General features: G+C 43.2%; 1 protein-coding gene across 7 annotated transcripts in view; it reads left to right on the forward strand.

Annotated features, from left to right (window-relative positions):
• The first annotated feature begins 445 nt into the window (after nucleotides 1–445).
• ANK1 (ankyrin 1) overlaps nucleotides 446–13,563 on the forward strand; it is a 105,990-nt gene continuing 92,872 nt past the window's right edge. For 6 of the 7 annotated variants that reach the window (XM_088152105.1, XM_088152108.1, XM_088152107.1 and 3 more), the window contains exon 1: nucleotides 462–536. Coding sequence is in view for 1 of the 7 variants with exons in the window: in XM_025169695.2 (XP_025025463.1) it covers nucleotides 507–536 (30 nt within the window). In the remaining 6 variants the exon portion in view is untranslated. Of the gene's footprint in view, nucleotides 537–13,563 lie in introns of all 7 variants that reach the window. The other variant, XM_025169695.2, reaches the window with a different exon arrangement.

A 13,563-nucleotide genomic window follows, 5' to 3' on the forward strand; every position in this document is an offset into this window, starting at 1 on the left:
TACAACTCCCAGAATTCCCCAGCCAGCACGGCTGGCTGGGGAATTCTGAGAGTTGAAGTCCACGCATCTTAAAGTGGCCAAAGTTGAACGACACTGAGTATCAATTTGATTTACACATTTTAAAGCTGGATTAACCCTTTTTCTTAGCTGGCACAATAAATTGAGCCATAAACTAACAGGCCAGGTCCAACACTTCCACCCCACCCGCCCAAAATTAATGCTAACTCATGCTTGTAGGGGATGATGGACAGGCTTGGAGGAGGAGTGGCTGTTGCTGCTTAGGGAAAGCTGCTTCTTGCCAGCGTTTGAGCAACTTGTACTTTGGAGCAAGTCTGTGAGCTGTTGATCTTCTCTAATCTCAGGAGCCCAGAATTCAGGCTCCTCCCATCTTGGACCACCGGCATCTGCAGATAAAGGCTTGCCCCTGGTTGATGCAAAGGGTTTGGGTTAGTGGTGACTTTGCTCCTGTCAGTGTGCAAGCAGAAAGTGTGTGAGAGAAAGGGAACATGATGTCCAGCTTCAAGTGGCCCTGGACAGTAAGTATCTGGGTCATGGATGGTGGACTTCTGTTGGAGGTTTCTTCTGCCTTCACCAAAGCTTTATTTGAGGCCATTGTGGTTTGGTGGGCTTTGCCTTTGCCTTAACAGGTCTGAATTGGTGCAGTTAGCAAACCATGGTTTATAGAAAAATGTTTTGGGTGAAGCTAGCAAATTGCTGTCTTATCACAGTATTTTAACTCAGCCTTATTCAATCTTTTCCTCTTTTTTGTGGTAAGAAAAAGACAGAAGATAGGAAAAACACAGGAAAAGTACAAATACATAGTAAAAGTTGGTGAATGAGGGCATTACACAGAAAAGGCATTATTTTGCTTCTGGGTAGAAGTAGACAATGGCAGTTCAGTACTGCAAATTCTTGGGCCAGGTTTACATCTTGAATTAAACCAGTCTGAACTATGGTTTGTTGAATAATTCCCAAAGGCTCCATTTAGGCTCCCTATTCATTCTAAGCCAGAGATTACAAAACACGGTGCTTGTGCTCGGATTCCCAAATGTTAAGCCAAAACTAAAATAACTTTATTATGGTGCGAGTTGTATGAACTAGAAAGAGGTGGGCTTGGCTCTTACCTCACACTAAGTCATTATTTGAATCATGGCTTGCTGACTAAGCCACACTTGGTTGGACCCACATTACTAAACCATAATTCATGGTTTACAAACTACAGTTGCCAACTTTACAGGCTGCACTCAGGTTAAACTAAACCAACCTCTGTGTTTTGCTTCCATTAAGCTGAATAAACTGAGTTTATTAAACTAGGTTGGAATTAAAATGGCAGAAGGAGTAAATTCCAGAATGAATGGTATCCAACAATTTCAGTTTGTTTTGGCTTCTCTTCCAGGGTCCCTGATTGGTGAATAGTGTAAAAATGTGGGAGGCAGGAGTTGTCTGATAGAGCCTGTCCAGAGATACTTTGGAGAACAAGATGAAAAACCCAAATTGTTGCACCCTCTTCCCAGAGAGCTGGGTTCCATTTTCAGGGGACAAATAAGGGAAGTTTCTGAAAATAGCAGGGATACTGATGAGAAAATGAGATGGCTGTTGGGGCTGTTTTGTAATTGGGGAGCCAAGGACCTTAAGGGGCTTCTTCTCTTCATGTTCAGTCACTAAGTCGCTTCCAACTCTTCATTAACCCAATGGATGTCATTTAATCAAGATTCCCTGCCAATAATGGCTTTTTTGAGCTCTTATAAGCTCCTGCTAGTGTCATCATGAATAGTCTCTAGCCACCTTGTCATCTTTTGCTGTCTTTTTTGATTGCTAGTGACTCTTCTAAGCATGAGGATCTTCTCCAGTGACTCTTGCCTTTGAATTACGTGCCCAAAAGATTTACAGTTGAAATATACCAGGAGTAGGTGTATCCAATCCCAAGACACCCATTTATTCAAAAGCACTTTGTTGAGGTCACTCCTCGCCCCAACACGCTCCCTCTTCCCACCCCAGCTTGTCTTTGTCTTTCTTCCTGAGCTGGGGGGGCACACCTTCAAATAAAACCTTGGGATGAAGTCACCTACTGTTTTCATTTGTAAGAATGCCGGGAGGTCAGCTTGGGTCCTGGGGCACCTTTGGAAAATAAAGATGGTGCTGAGGTTTGGCTGCTGCTGGTGTATGGGTTTGCAACAGTTCAGCTTCCTATGCAAATTATCTTTGAAAGATGCTTTGACTTTTAAAATTAATAAGAATCGGGTGGGAGCAATGCCACACTGCCAGTAGCATGTTCTGCAGAAGAAGAGGCTGTCGCAAGGCTGTTTGTTTGCATGTTTGTTTATTTAATTTGTATGTTGTCCATGTCCAAGGCTCTGGGTGGATAACAATTAGAAACATTCTGTTGTTGGAGATATTTAAACAGTTCCTATCCATTAAGCTGAAGACTATATTAGATGACCATCGAGACACGTTGTAATTATGCTTCCTCAATCTGGCCAGACTGTGGAGTGACTGGCAGGGATGTCGATGGGTGAATGGGTGGTGGTGGTGTGGATAACAAAAGTCAACATGACACATGTAAGAAAGAGGTGGAGTTTTCTTGATCCCCCCCATAGATGGTAACAGGTCTTGCAGTCATGCTAGTAGAAGATGAGAGATGGAGCTACACTGGTTGAAAAGCCATGCTTTGAAATGTAATCAGCTCTTTGCTGCACACTTGACATAGAAGGAATAATTCTGAATGAAAAAAATGAGGTCGAACACCTAGTTTATTATAATGCTTTGTGTTTTTGGCAAGTGAGAACAAGCTTGGTTTTGACACCGTGGAAGTGGCAGATCTTTCTGGTTGTGCAGTTGATTCCTGCGAGACTGAGCTGTAATGTTGCAGGGCTGTTTTTTTGCTTTTGCTTTTCCAATTACCATTGTGGGTGTCTTACGTCTGAAAAATAAAGGTTGAGTCAAAGGAATCTTCCGTTAAGGGGATTGCATTTTATTTATTTATCCAATTCATATGACTGCCCATCTCGTGCAAGGTAACTCTGGGCGGTGTACAATAAAACCAACTATTAAAACCAATTATAAAAACCAACTAAAACAATTAAATAATGAACATAAGTAAAAACAAGATGCTGTTTCTGGGAGTCGAAGACCATGTATCTTAAAGTTGCCAAGGTTGAGAAACACTGGTTCAGATAATCAACCACTGAAGTCTTGTGAAGGTCCAGGGCTATTTCTATGAATGGGGGTAAGTTCATGGTGGGGTTCTACTTGTCCTGATGGAGTCCTGTTGAGGAGTGTTGCAGACGTGGGGTTGAGTATCTGTGGAGCATTGCTTGAGATGTCTTTGGCACGAAGCAGGCAAACCCATACGGCTGCCTAGCTCTGATGGTCCTTATCGGTGGCAGACAGCTGTCAACTTTTCTGAGAGGGTAGAGAGGCCCCAGCAAGGACACAGCTTATGCTGGGTAGGTCTTTAGAAGAATGCAACGCAACTGTATGTTACATTCTTCTAAAGACATACCCAGGTATGCTACTTCCAGTCGAGGGAGGAAAGAGCTTGCTCCAAAGGGATCACTCTGGATGATCATTTGAAGCTGTGAGAGGATGTGGTAGGCAAACTCATAAAATGGCATGTTTTCTCAGTCACTTCTTGGGGCAAAATACTCTGGATTGAGGTCCCCTCTCCTGCTAATGAATTCTACTAAGCCCCTTTGACAAGTGGGTCGGGCTTCACAGCTAACCGCTTGGGTTTTGGGGATGTTTCTCAGGGCAGAGGGGTGCAACCTGAATATCTAGGGCCCGCAAAGCCCTGGGTAGAGCCTTCTGAGAACTAAAAAAAACTTGCTAACAAATAGTGATTTGCAATGTGGAAGTTATTAAATATGGGAATAGAATAACAATAATTTTCATTCAATGGAAATGAAACTAAGTTAAATTTTTGTCCTGGCCCCAGACGCTACCTTTTTTGGAGTATGGCTCTTAGCAAGCTACTTGGAAGCTAAACAAGATCCTTGGCTTAGAAGAGCTTGCACAGCCGTGCAAGAGCATGGGTTGACAATACACTGACTGCATATGCCCTCCAAATCCAAGATTGCAGTGCTGAATAATTGAATTGTAATGGCAATTTCCCCCCAATTTTCAGTGGAAAAACTCTGAGTTTTCTAACAGTAAATGTCCTACAGGCTTAAATACTCTAAAATCCCCTCAAATTTCTGAAATGTGACAATTCCCCAGCCCCTAACTGCACTAAAAATCGGTGCTTTGATCACTTGGTTGTGGCCACAAATTTGATTTTTTTGATCCCCCCTTCCCTCTGAACAACCCAGTAATTTGCCTACCAGTTCTCATTCTGTTTGAAAAAGAAATACTTCCAAATTTTATTCCAAAGAAGCAGCACAGTTTGGTGAACTTTTTATGGGGGCGACGGGAGATTCCTGCGTTTATTTAGTGACGAGATGGCCAAAAGTCGTGCTTTCTGTCAGGATTTTCTTTCTCATGGGAAAGGATTCATCCCGTTATCTTTACAACAATAACAAATAATATTTTGACTACAGAGACCATGTGAAAAACACCTGTTATTGTGTGTTGTGTATTGTGCTATTTACTGCCACCTATTGGCGTGTGTATGCTAGTTACCCAGTGGGGGTGGCATAGAGCTATAATACAAGGGGAGGAAAATGTTCAGTCTTCTCTGAGTAGTTGTTAGTTGTTTTAGTGTTAGCCACTATGTAGGTTTTATGGGCTACTTAGTTGTAACAAAGTACCAAGTAGCGTACCTCTTCTCTAAGAGTTTGTAGCTAGAGATTTTGTTAAGCTTGTGTTGCTAATAAGTCTTGGATGCTACATTAAATGAGAAGATGTGTTTTTCTTTATATTTTGTATGATATTTGCATTGTATGGAATTTTGCATTTTTATCAATAAACACCAGTTAGTATATATTTTCTGACTGGATTTCTTTGGGAAACAAGAAATGGACATTGCATTGTGTTTGCTGTCATGGCTAATATTTTCCTGGAGTTTTTGCTGCGCTCTGCACAAACAGGAGTGTTTGTGATTATCACTCTGCCCGACACTTTCTTGGAGTCTTCCCCTCACCTGTGGTCTGTAGCCTCTCTGGCTTCCGTTAAATCCCAAAGGAAGGTCCTAGAGGAAGTCATCCCATACAGAGGCGTCCAGGAGAAGCCACAAAGACAAGATGTCTGTCATCCCGTATCATCAGGCAGTGCGAATGATGTAACTTGTATCAGTTGTATCATAATCCAAGATGCACATACATATTTTGCATCATTTGTGCAATGATGTCATGACTCGGGTTGCATTCATTCCCCAACATCTCCAGGCAAGGCTTGGAGAAATCTCCTTGGCCCTTATCGTGAAGAGCAGGAGAACTCACCACTTTGTGTGGTAGCCTGTTCCACTGGCTGACAGCTTGTACAGTCAGAAATGTCCTCTTAACTGCCAGTCTGAACCTACGTACTTATAGTTCTGACTCACTGGTCCTTATCCTGCCTCTCGGGCAACAGAGACTAAGTTTCTTCTGTGAGCTACTCCTTCAGATATTTAAGGATTGCTATCACATCTCTCTTTAGTCATTTCTTTTATAGGTTAAATGTACCCAGATCCTTCCACCATTCCCCTTAGGGTAATAAGATCCAAGATCTGGACTCGAAACAGATGGCTCCCAAAACAGCCAGTCGTGATTTATCCTCTGTAAGTTATATGTGGACAGCTGACTTTCCAAATGTATCGTGGTTCTTATTTTCAGCATCCAAATGAGAATATGAAGTGGGTTTTTTTGGGGGGGGGGGAATCCAGTTCCCCTGAAAATCCATTTGATGCTCAGCAGAGTCATTAAAACTTTCCATTTTGGAGATCATTTTATTTCTTAAGTAGGGGTTGGATCTGTTTATTTGTCTTAATTGTCCCTTTGTAATCCCTTTCCTGCACATGTATGTGCTGGTGGCATATTTAAAGGAAAAGCAACCTATTGCAACAGTTTTACACCATAAGAGCAAAGCTTTTCAATATTTAGGGGAGATAATTACGATCATCGGTTGCTCAAATGCTGTAATGCGGTGAATGAATTGGAAGAAGCCTTCTGATACCAGCTTTAAGTTTAAATTTAAACAAAATGATTAATATCGGTGACCAGAAAAGGCTTTTAAAAAATTATTTTGGTTGTCCGTATTCAGAATTCCAATCCTGTGTATGTCTTTCACCTAACCCCACATACATATGCACGCACGAAAAGCATTTTAGCACTCAATGAAAATATTAAAAATGGGTGGGCATCAGTGTCACCTGCCAAGGTTAGAACGAGCATCTTTTGAATGACACAAGGTTCAAATGCTAGATTCGTCCTGGTGGAGGTACAGAACTTTTGCTTCTCACAATTTATCCAGCTTTGGACGTGGCAAACTCAGACCGTTATAAGTTTACGGCCTTGAATTTAGTTGCGACTAACCTCATTTCGCCTCGTTCCTTGTGCTCCGGGAGCTGAACAAAATGAAGCATCTTCTGATTTTTATATTTTAAGGTCCTTGGGGAAGCTCTTCTTTTGATGGTTGCAGATACTCTGTTGAGTGCTAAATGCCGTGCTGTAGTAACTAACAGTAGTCCACCTTTTCTTGTTTAACCTAACACCCGCTCTGCTTTCTGCCCACCGGTAGTAAGCAGTCGTAATGCTTACTCCTTGCTGTGTAATTCAGGTTTCAGTCGCTGAAGAAAAAAGAGAACGGCACGCAGCTCACCTCCAGGAGGAAGGACGTGTGGAGCAGGATGCTATTAAAATCTTAGTCAGGGATGGTGGGGGGCGGGCGGGGGGGGGGGACAGGTTTTGTAATGCGACACTGAACTAAGAGCCAGAGCTAAAAACTGCTGGTGCCGTGAGTCTGTGTGGGCATTGGGGGGCAGTGTGGAACGTGTTTGGGCTTGGGGAAGATGGCACCGAGCTAAGCGCAGGAATTAACGCTGGAGGAGCCCGCTTGTACCCGGAATAGATGCAAGCTGTGTTTGTCTGGAAGCTGGACCCGGCAGCTTCTTTAGGGCTGAGCAGAAAATAATGTTAGGAGGCCACGTGCACGAAGCCTCTGGCAGCCAACCTTCTTGAGATGGGTCTAGGCCCAGGGGGCTGACGCCAGCATTCGCCAGAAGAGACATGTGCTTCAGGATGGAGGGAGATTATCTTTGAGAATGTGGTCTGGGTCGCTAAAGCAGGTTCATTTTTTTTTTTTGAAAAATGGTTTAAATAAAAGAGAGGGGGGAAAAAAGGGAAACTGGCTTGTTGAAAAGCAGAGCACCAGCCTCTATTTGCAAGAATGCCTTCGGGTTCCCCCAAAATCCCATGAGGATGGTAAAGCCTCTGAGGAACTTCTTGTCTTCTGGTGGTCACTAGGTGTTTGGTGATGGACCATGTCCAACATTTTGTGAGTGCATCCATTGCGTGCTCTCAAAATTCCCCAAAGGCCCCTGCTTAATATCTTTACATTTCATACATTTCAAAGCTATTACAGCCCCAAAGTACTAACATCTTGTAATGCATGTTGGATGAAGTCTTGGCTGGCTGGCTGGCTGGCTGGCTGGCTGGCTGGCTGGCTGGCTGGCTGGCTGATTGATTGAATGATTGATTGAATTTCCATGCCACCAGGCTTGGCTCCTTTTTGAAACACCTGGCACAACCTCCCTATATCTTAACACCAGTGGTTAGGTTTCCATGTCACACTAGGCCATGATTTAACCTTGTTTTGTTGAAGAAACCAATATGGAGTCCTTGAGGTTCTCTGAGCTTGGTTGTTTGCTTGCAGACATTTTGTTATCCATCTAGGTGACATCTTCAGTGCTAGAAGGGAACATTGTGCTAGCACTGAAGATGTTACCTAGCTGGGTAACGAAACATCTGCAAGAAAACCACCAAGCTCAGAGAACCCCAAGGACTCCACAGTTCGACCCTGAGCTACAGGGATTCTCTTCTATTGAAACCAATACGGGCTAGGTTGTCACAGCACACTAAGCTTTAAAGCCTGGTAGTCAGACAAGAGCGTCTCTATCTAAACAACATGCCTAGTCAAAACCAAACATGTTGCATTCCAGCTGAACATGTGAGGACCTGGACTTTCTATGGAGGCTTCTTTTTGGTTCAGTGGTGGCTGCTGCTGCTGCTGCTGCATGCTAGGAAAAAGGAGCAAAAACCATCTTCCAGCTCAGTTGTCCTGGCTGTCTCCAATGGAGTGGAACTGCATTGGGTTGAGAGCTTCTGAAATCCCCAGAGTTGTATATGGGAGCATTTGCATTTTGCAGCAGCCTCAGAGCGGAGAGGTGGTAGGGATTCTGGAGCATAGCACCACGCCTCTGGTGACTGAGAAATGTGTCGTTTCTGCTGTCTGTTCTTGACTCTGTGCAAAGTCTGAGATCTTGGTGGAGAATGGCAGGCTTGCTTTTCTCTGTCTGTCATCTCCTGGGAAACCCAGGGCATCATCAGTTGGAGCTTAAAAAGATAAAGGTGTGCTAAGCGCATAGACCAGTGTTTGTCAACTTTAGCAACTTTAAGATATGTGGACTTCAACTCTCAGAATGGCTGGCTGGGGAATTCTGGGAGTTGAAGTCCACATATCTTAAAGTTGCTAAGATTGACAAACACTGGTCTATGCACTTGCAATTCTTGTTCAGTTTGATTGAGAGATAAATGGTTTTTGAAGTTTTTTTCTAAAGAGGAAAGCATTTTGGTTAAATTCTTCTGTTAGGAGGCGTGATGTTCTTTGCACTTAGCGGACTGGACTCACACAACAAGCAAACCTTTAAACTCGGGATAAGAAAACACAGACACTTTGCTAATAGGTGATTAGCCAACCCATGAACTATGACTTCACCTTATGGCCCAACTCATGCACCATGCTAAGAAAAGAGCTGGGTTCCTCCAACAATGAACCACAAACTACCCAACCTGATTTGAAGCTAGCATGTAGGGTGAAGCCAGCTATCATAAGATAGGTAAGGGCTGTGTGTGGGAATGTCCTGTCTTTCACTGTATAGTCATCTCCCCAATGGTCTATAGTCCTTTGCTTCAATACTATATGGATTTTGGATTGATTTTTGTGGATGAATAGCTGGCTGGGTCTCAGCAGAGGGCAGCACGTGCCTGACCTTCTCTGGGCTGGGAAGGGAAGTTGGGTAAGCCCAAAGAAAGCAAGAATAAAGCAGTTTTACACTGTTGCTGAGAAGATGATGTGGATGTATCAGTAGTCCTTGGTTAACAACGGTAATTGGGATTGGAGTTTCTATTGCTAAGCAATGCAGTCATAACGTGTGATGTCACATGACCATGCTGCTTAGTGACAGCAGTTCTGGCACTTCCAGCTGCCATCGTTAAGTGCAATGTCACATGGTCACCCTTTGCGACCTCCTGCCGGCTTCCCCATTGATCTTGCTTGTCAGAAGCCAGCAGTGAAGGTTGCAAATGATGATTGTGTGACTGTGGGATGCTGCAACATTGTAATTGTGAGCCGGTTGCCAAGCAACCGGTTCACAATCATGTGACCTCGGGGACACTGCAGCAGCCGCAACTATGAGGAGCAGTTATACGTTCAAATGGTCGCTGAAAGAGTGATTGTTAAGTGAGGATTACCTGTATCTATGAAGCCACCAGCAGTTGATTTGAAGAAGATGACTTCAGCTGGAGTCTCTACAAGAGGCAGTACATAGTGAACCTTGGCTGATCCCTCCAAAAGCCAATAATGCTAGGGCAGTAGACTAAATGGGTAAATATGGAAAAATCCCAAAAGAGGACAGCAGCAAACCTCTTCTGTATCTCCATTCAGAAAATGATGTGTCACGTGTATATAGGTATCAGGCATTCAGGTCAACGTGAGGGATTCATTCCCTTTTAGCTCTTTGGACATATGGCAGAACATTTGACTGAGTTTATTTCATTTTCCCACTCGTGGCTCTGTCCATACAGTTCTCTTGGCCACAGTAGAGAAGTGGCTTGGCCTTGCCTTCTTTGGGTTTGATTCTGTGGTTCCATTGCCTCGGTGGTCTCTTGCCTGCAGGGCCCTCTCGACCTTACATCCACTGTGGATTACCCTTAGTTTCTCCGCTCTCCATTTCCAACCTGGTGATCCTGCCAGGAGCTCGTACTCCCAACAGCCTTTCTGTCAAGGTCACCGGAGCTTATTGAGCACTGCCAGAACACCCAGGTGGTAATTCCCAGAGAAGATTCAGGACCATAGAACTGAGCCTGTCATTTACTGACTTGCAGTGCACATGGTTAGCAGGTCAGTTCATTCCTTCATAGAGATTCCTGATTTAAGGAATGAAGTGGCAGTAATACTCAAGAAGGACATCACTAGATATGCACTCAGTCCAATAAACAACAGGATCGTATCTATTAGAATTAATAGAATTAATTAAGGTGGAAAATGATAGAATCATTGAGTTGGAAGGGACCTTGGAAGTAATGTCATCCAATCCTCTGCTCAGTGTGGATGTAATGGAAGGCACGTGCAAGGAGGATACTGGAATGGAGGACCAAGGTTATCAGGAGGGAGGGGGAGCATTCCTGAGCAAGCGCTTCCTCAGCCCGCAGCAGGACCGCGAGAATAGGAAGAAGCTGAGGCTGGCCCCTCCCTGGAGTCTCACGGGGTATATCCACTAGTTGCTTTAGCGTAGGTTTAGTCTGGAGAGATTCTGTCTGTTAGGTGCGAGCTAATAAAGGAACTATACTGGACTGGACCATTCTTGGGCTGGGCCTGACAGTGGGATCCACCAGAACATCTCTGATAGATGATCACCCAGCTTCTGTTTGAAGGGCTCTAGTGAAGGAGAACTCACAGCGTAATGTAGTAGTCTGTTCCACTGGCTGAGAGCTTGTGTAGTCGGGAAGTATCTTCTCATGTCTAGACTGAACCTCTTTCCTTGAAGTTTTGGCCCATCGGTTCTGGTCCTGCCCTCTGGGGCAGTAAAGGGTAAGTTCACTCGCTGTGACAACCTCTCAGATGGTTGAAGATTGCTGTTGTATTGCCATTGTAGCTTCTGTTCTGTAGGCTAAACATATCTGTATCCTTTGGCTATTCCTTATAGGGCTTGATTTCCAGATTCTTCACTATCTTAGTAGTCTTCCTCTGAGGGCTTTTTGAACTGTGGTGCAGGATGGAGTAGTGTGGGACAATTACTTCCCATGATCTGGACTTTATTCTCTTGTTAATGCACCCCAAGATAGCATTTGACTTTTTAGCAGCTGTTCCACACTGTTGGCTCATGTTTCACTTGTGATTGACAAGGACACTCAGGTCCCTACCACGTGCACTACTGCCATGCCAGGTCTCCCCCATCCTATACTTGCACCTTATATTTTTCCTACCAGATGCAATGTTGCATTCCATTCTGTCTGTCTGTCTGTCTATCTCCAGATGCAATACACACACACAGACAACATATACATTCACACACACAAGGAATCACTACTGAACTTAAGCTAAAAATGAGTAACAAAGACCCTGGTCAACCAATTATAAATCATTGAATGAAATTGTGCACTGTAGTTAAGTTCAGTTCATATTACTAAAAATCTGTTCCGATTTAGGTATTTCATAAAATTGAAATATAGATTCTACTCATAAATAAACCCACATTTTGGATGTGGTATGTTTTAGATTGTAATAGAAGAACGGATCTCAGTTTGAGCTGAAATCTAATGAGCTCTTGTTTGATAAGATCATTCAGCCAATGGTGAGTCTACCTAACAGCGGGGTTACCTAGCCTATATTTTACCATTTTATAAAAGAGAATTATCACGAGGCAGTCTGATGAAAGCTCTGTGGAGGTCCTCGTGTGCTGTGACTATGGCATTCTCCTGATCTACAAAGCTAATAACTCTATCAAAGGGGATAAATTTAGTTAGGTATGATTTTGTTACCAACCAATGCTGGCTCCTGTTAACTGCAGCACGCTTACCCAGGTACTCACAAACATGCTGCTTGATAATCAGTGTTATACAAATGTATGCACTAATTAAAGAGATAATGAAGGAAAACATTAAGGAATTGCATGATAAATTAATAAATAGCAACTTCTAGAAAGCATGTGATACTACCAGTAGGTGATTGGAATGCGAAAGTTAGAGAAATGGAGCAACCTGGAATCAGAGGAAGGTTAGGATTGAGTAAATGCAATAACACTTGATTTTTGTAAAGAGAATTCTTTACTGCCAATGCTTGCTTTAAGCAAGATAAAAACAGGTTCTACAAATAGTCATCACCGGATGGACATTGTAGGAAACAAATCAATTAAAAAGAACAAGAGGCAGAAATGCAATCTAATCAACCAGGACCCTTCCAGCTGATTGTACAACAGACCACAAATTATTGGTGTCAAATGTGCAGGCCAAACAGACTAGTTGCCCACATACCTGCTTAATATTTATGGTTGTGATGGAATGGACTTATAAAGGCCAGGCTCAGGGAGATAAGCGTGTTCTTAGCCCCCAGCAGGAGTGTGGAAGTTCAAGAAGATGAGGCTGGGACCTCCCTAAGGAATTCACGGTGTTGTGGCTGGCTGGCTTGGGAACTTGGGTTCAGTCTGGGGAGATTTTCTGTCTGGAGGTTGTAGCTAATAAACGCAACAGAACTGTACTTGCATTGTCTCTTGGAGTTCTTTGGGCTGAATCTGACAATGGTGAATGTATTGTAAGGACAATAATATTAGAAGGCATGACAGTTGCAACCAAGTTGGAAGTCAGCATTCTAGCAACTTGGCATATGCAGATGACACCAGTATGCCAGCCAAAAGTTAAAAAAAAAAGATTTAGAAGGGATGGTTGTGAAAATAAAGGATGGAAAATTAAAAATCCAATTTAATGTTCAGTATTAGGAAGACAAAGGTAATGTTAGCTTTATACCTAGTGAACTTCCAGATGACTGCAAAAAAGTGAAGGTAGATTAGTTCTGTAGGCTTGGGCTGAAGAATTAAGATGGATAGGGTGCTGGAGAAGTGATGAGGAAATTAATTCTGGAAAAGAAGACATACATAGACATGAACATGAAGGATAAGGATATTTCTGTGCCACAGAGATCAGGATAATTAAAGTATTATTCTAGTAAGGTAAAGTGGTAACATAGAGCTATGAAAGCAGGATGTTGTGAAGGAGCCAGGAAAAGAAAATAATCTGTCAAGTTACAGATTTGAAGATGGTTACTAGGAGTATGGTGGTTTGCAAGAATAACCAATCAATCAGTTCTGGACCAAATCAAGGTTGAGTTGTTCCACTGGTGATTGATGTTCAGCAAATAGAAAGCCACATGAGCAGATGAGGGACAAAGTAAAATAACTCTTTTTGACAGCTTTCCTATGATCCAGAGAGGGGACAGGTCTCAGACTAATCCTGGCACTGTTCACTTTGCACCAGCATCCCACTCACTGCCTATGCCCCTCATTCTTCCCCAAAATATTAGTCCTGTCTCTGCTGTAATCGCTACACTGATCAGGGCAACATAGGGGCTGCACTGCTCTGATTCTGTTCTGTTCCCCCCCCCTTATCTCCCCAAATGCTGAGATTTGATAAAGTTCCAAATAGCCCATCTTAAGGTGCA

The sequence above is a fragment of the Python bivittatus genome, unplaced genomic scaffold (assembly GCF_059951505.1).
Source record: "Python bivittatus isolate LINGU-HERP-01145 unplaced genomic scaffold, Pbiv_v1 ctg000680_np1212, whole genome shotgun sequence".
Lineage (NCBI taxonomy): Eukaryota > Metazoa > Chordata > Lepidosauria > Squamata > Pythonidae > Python > Python bivittatus.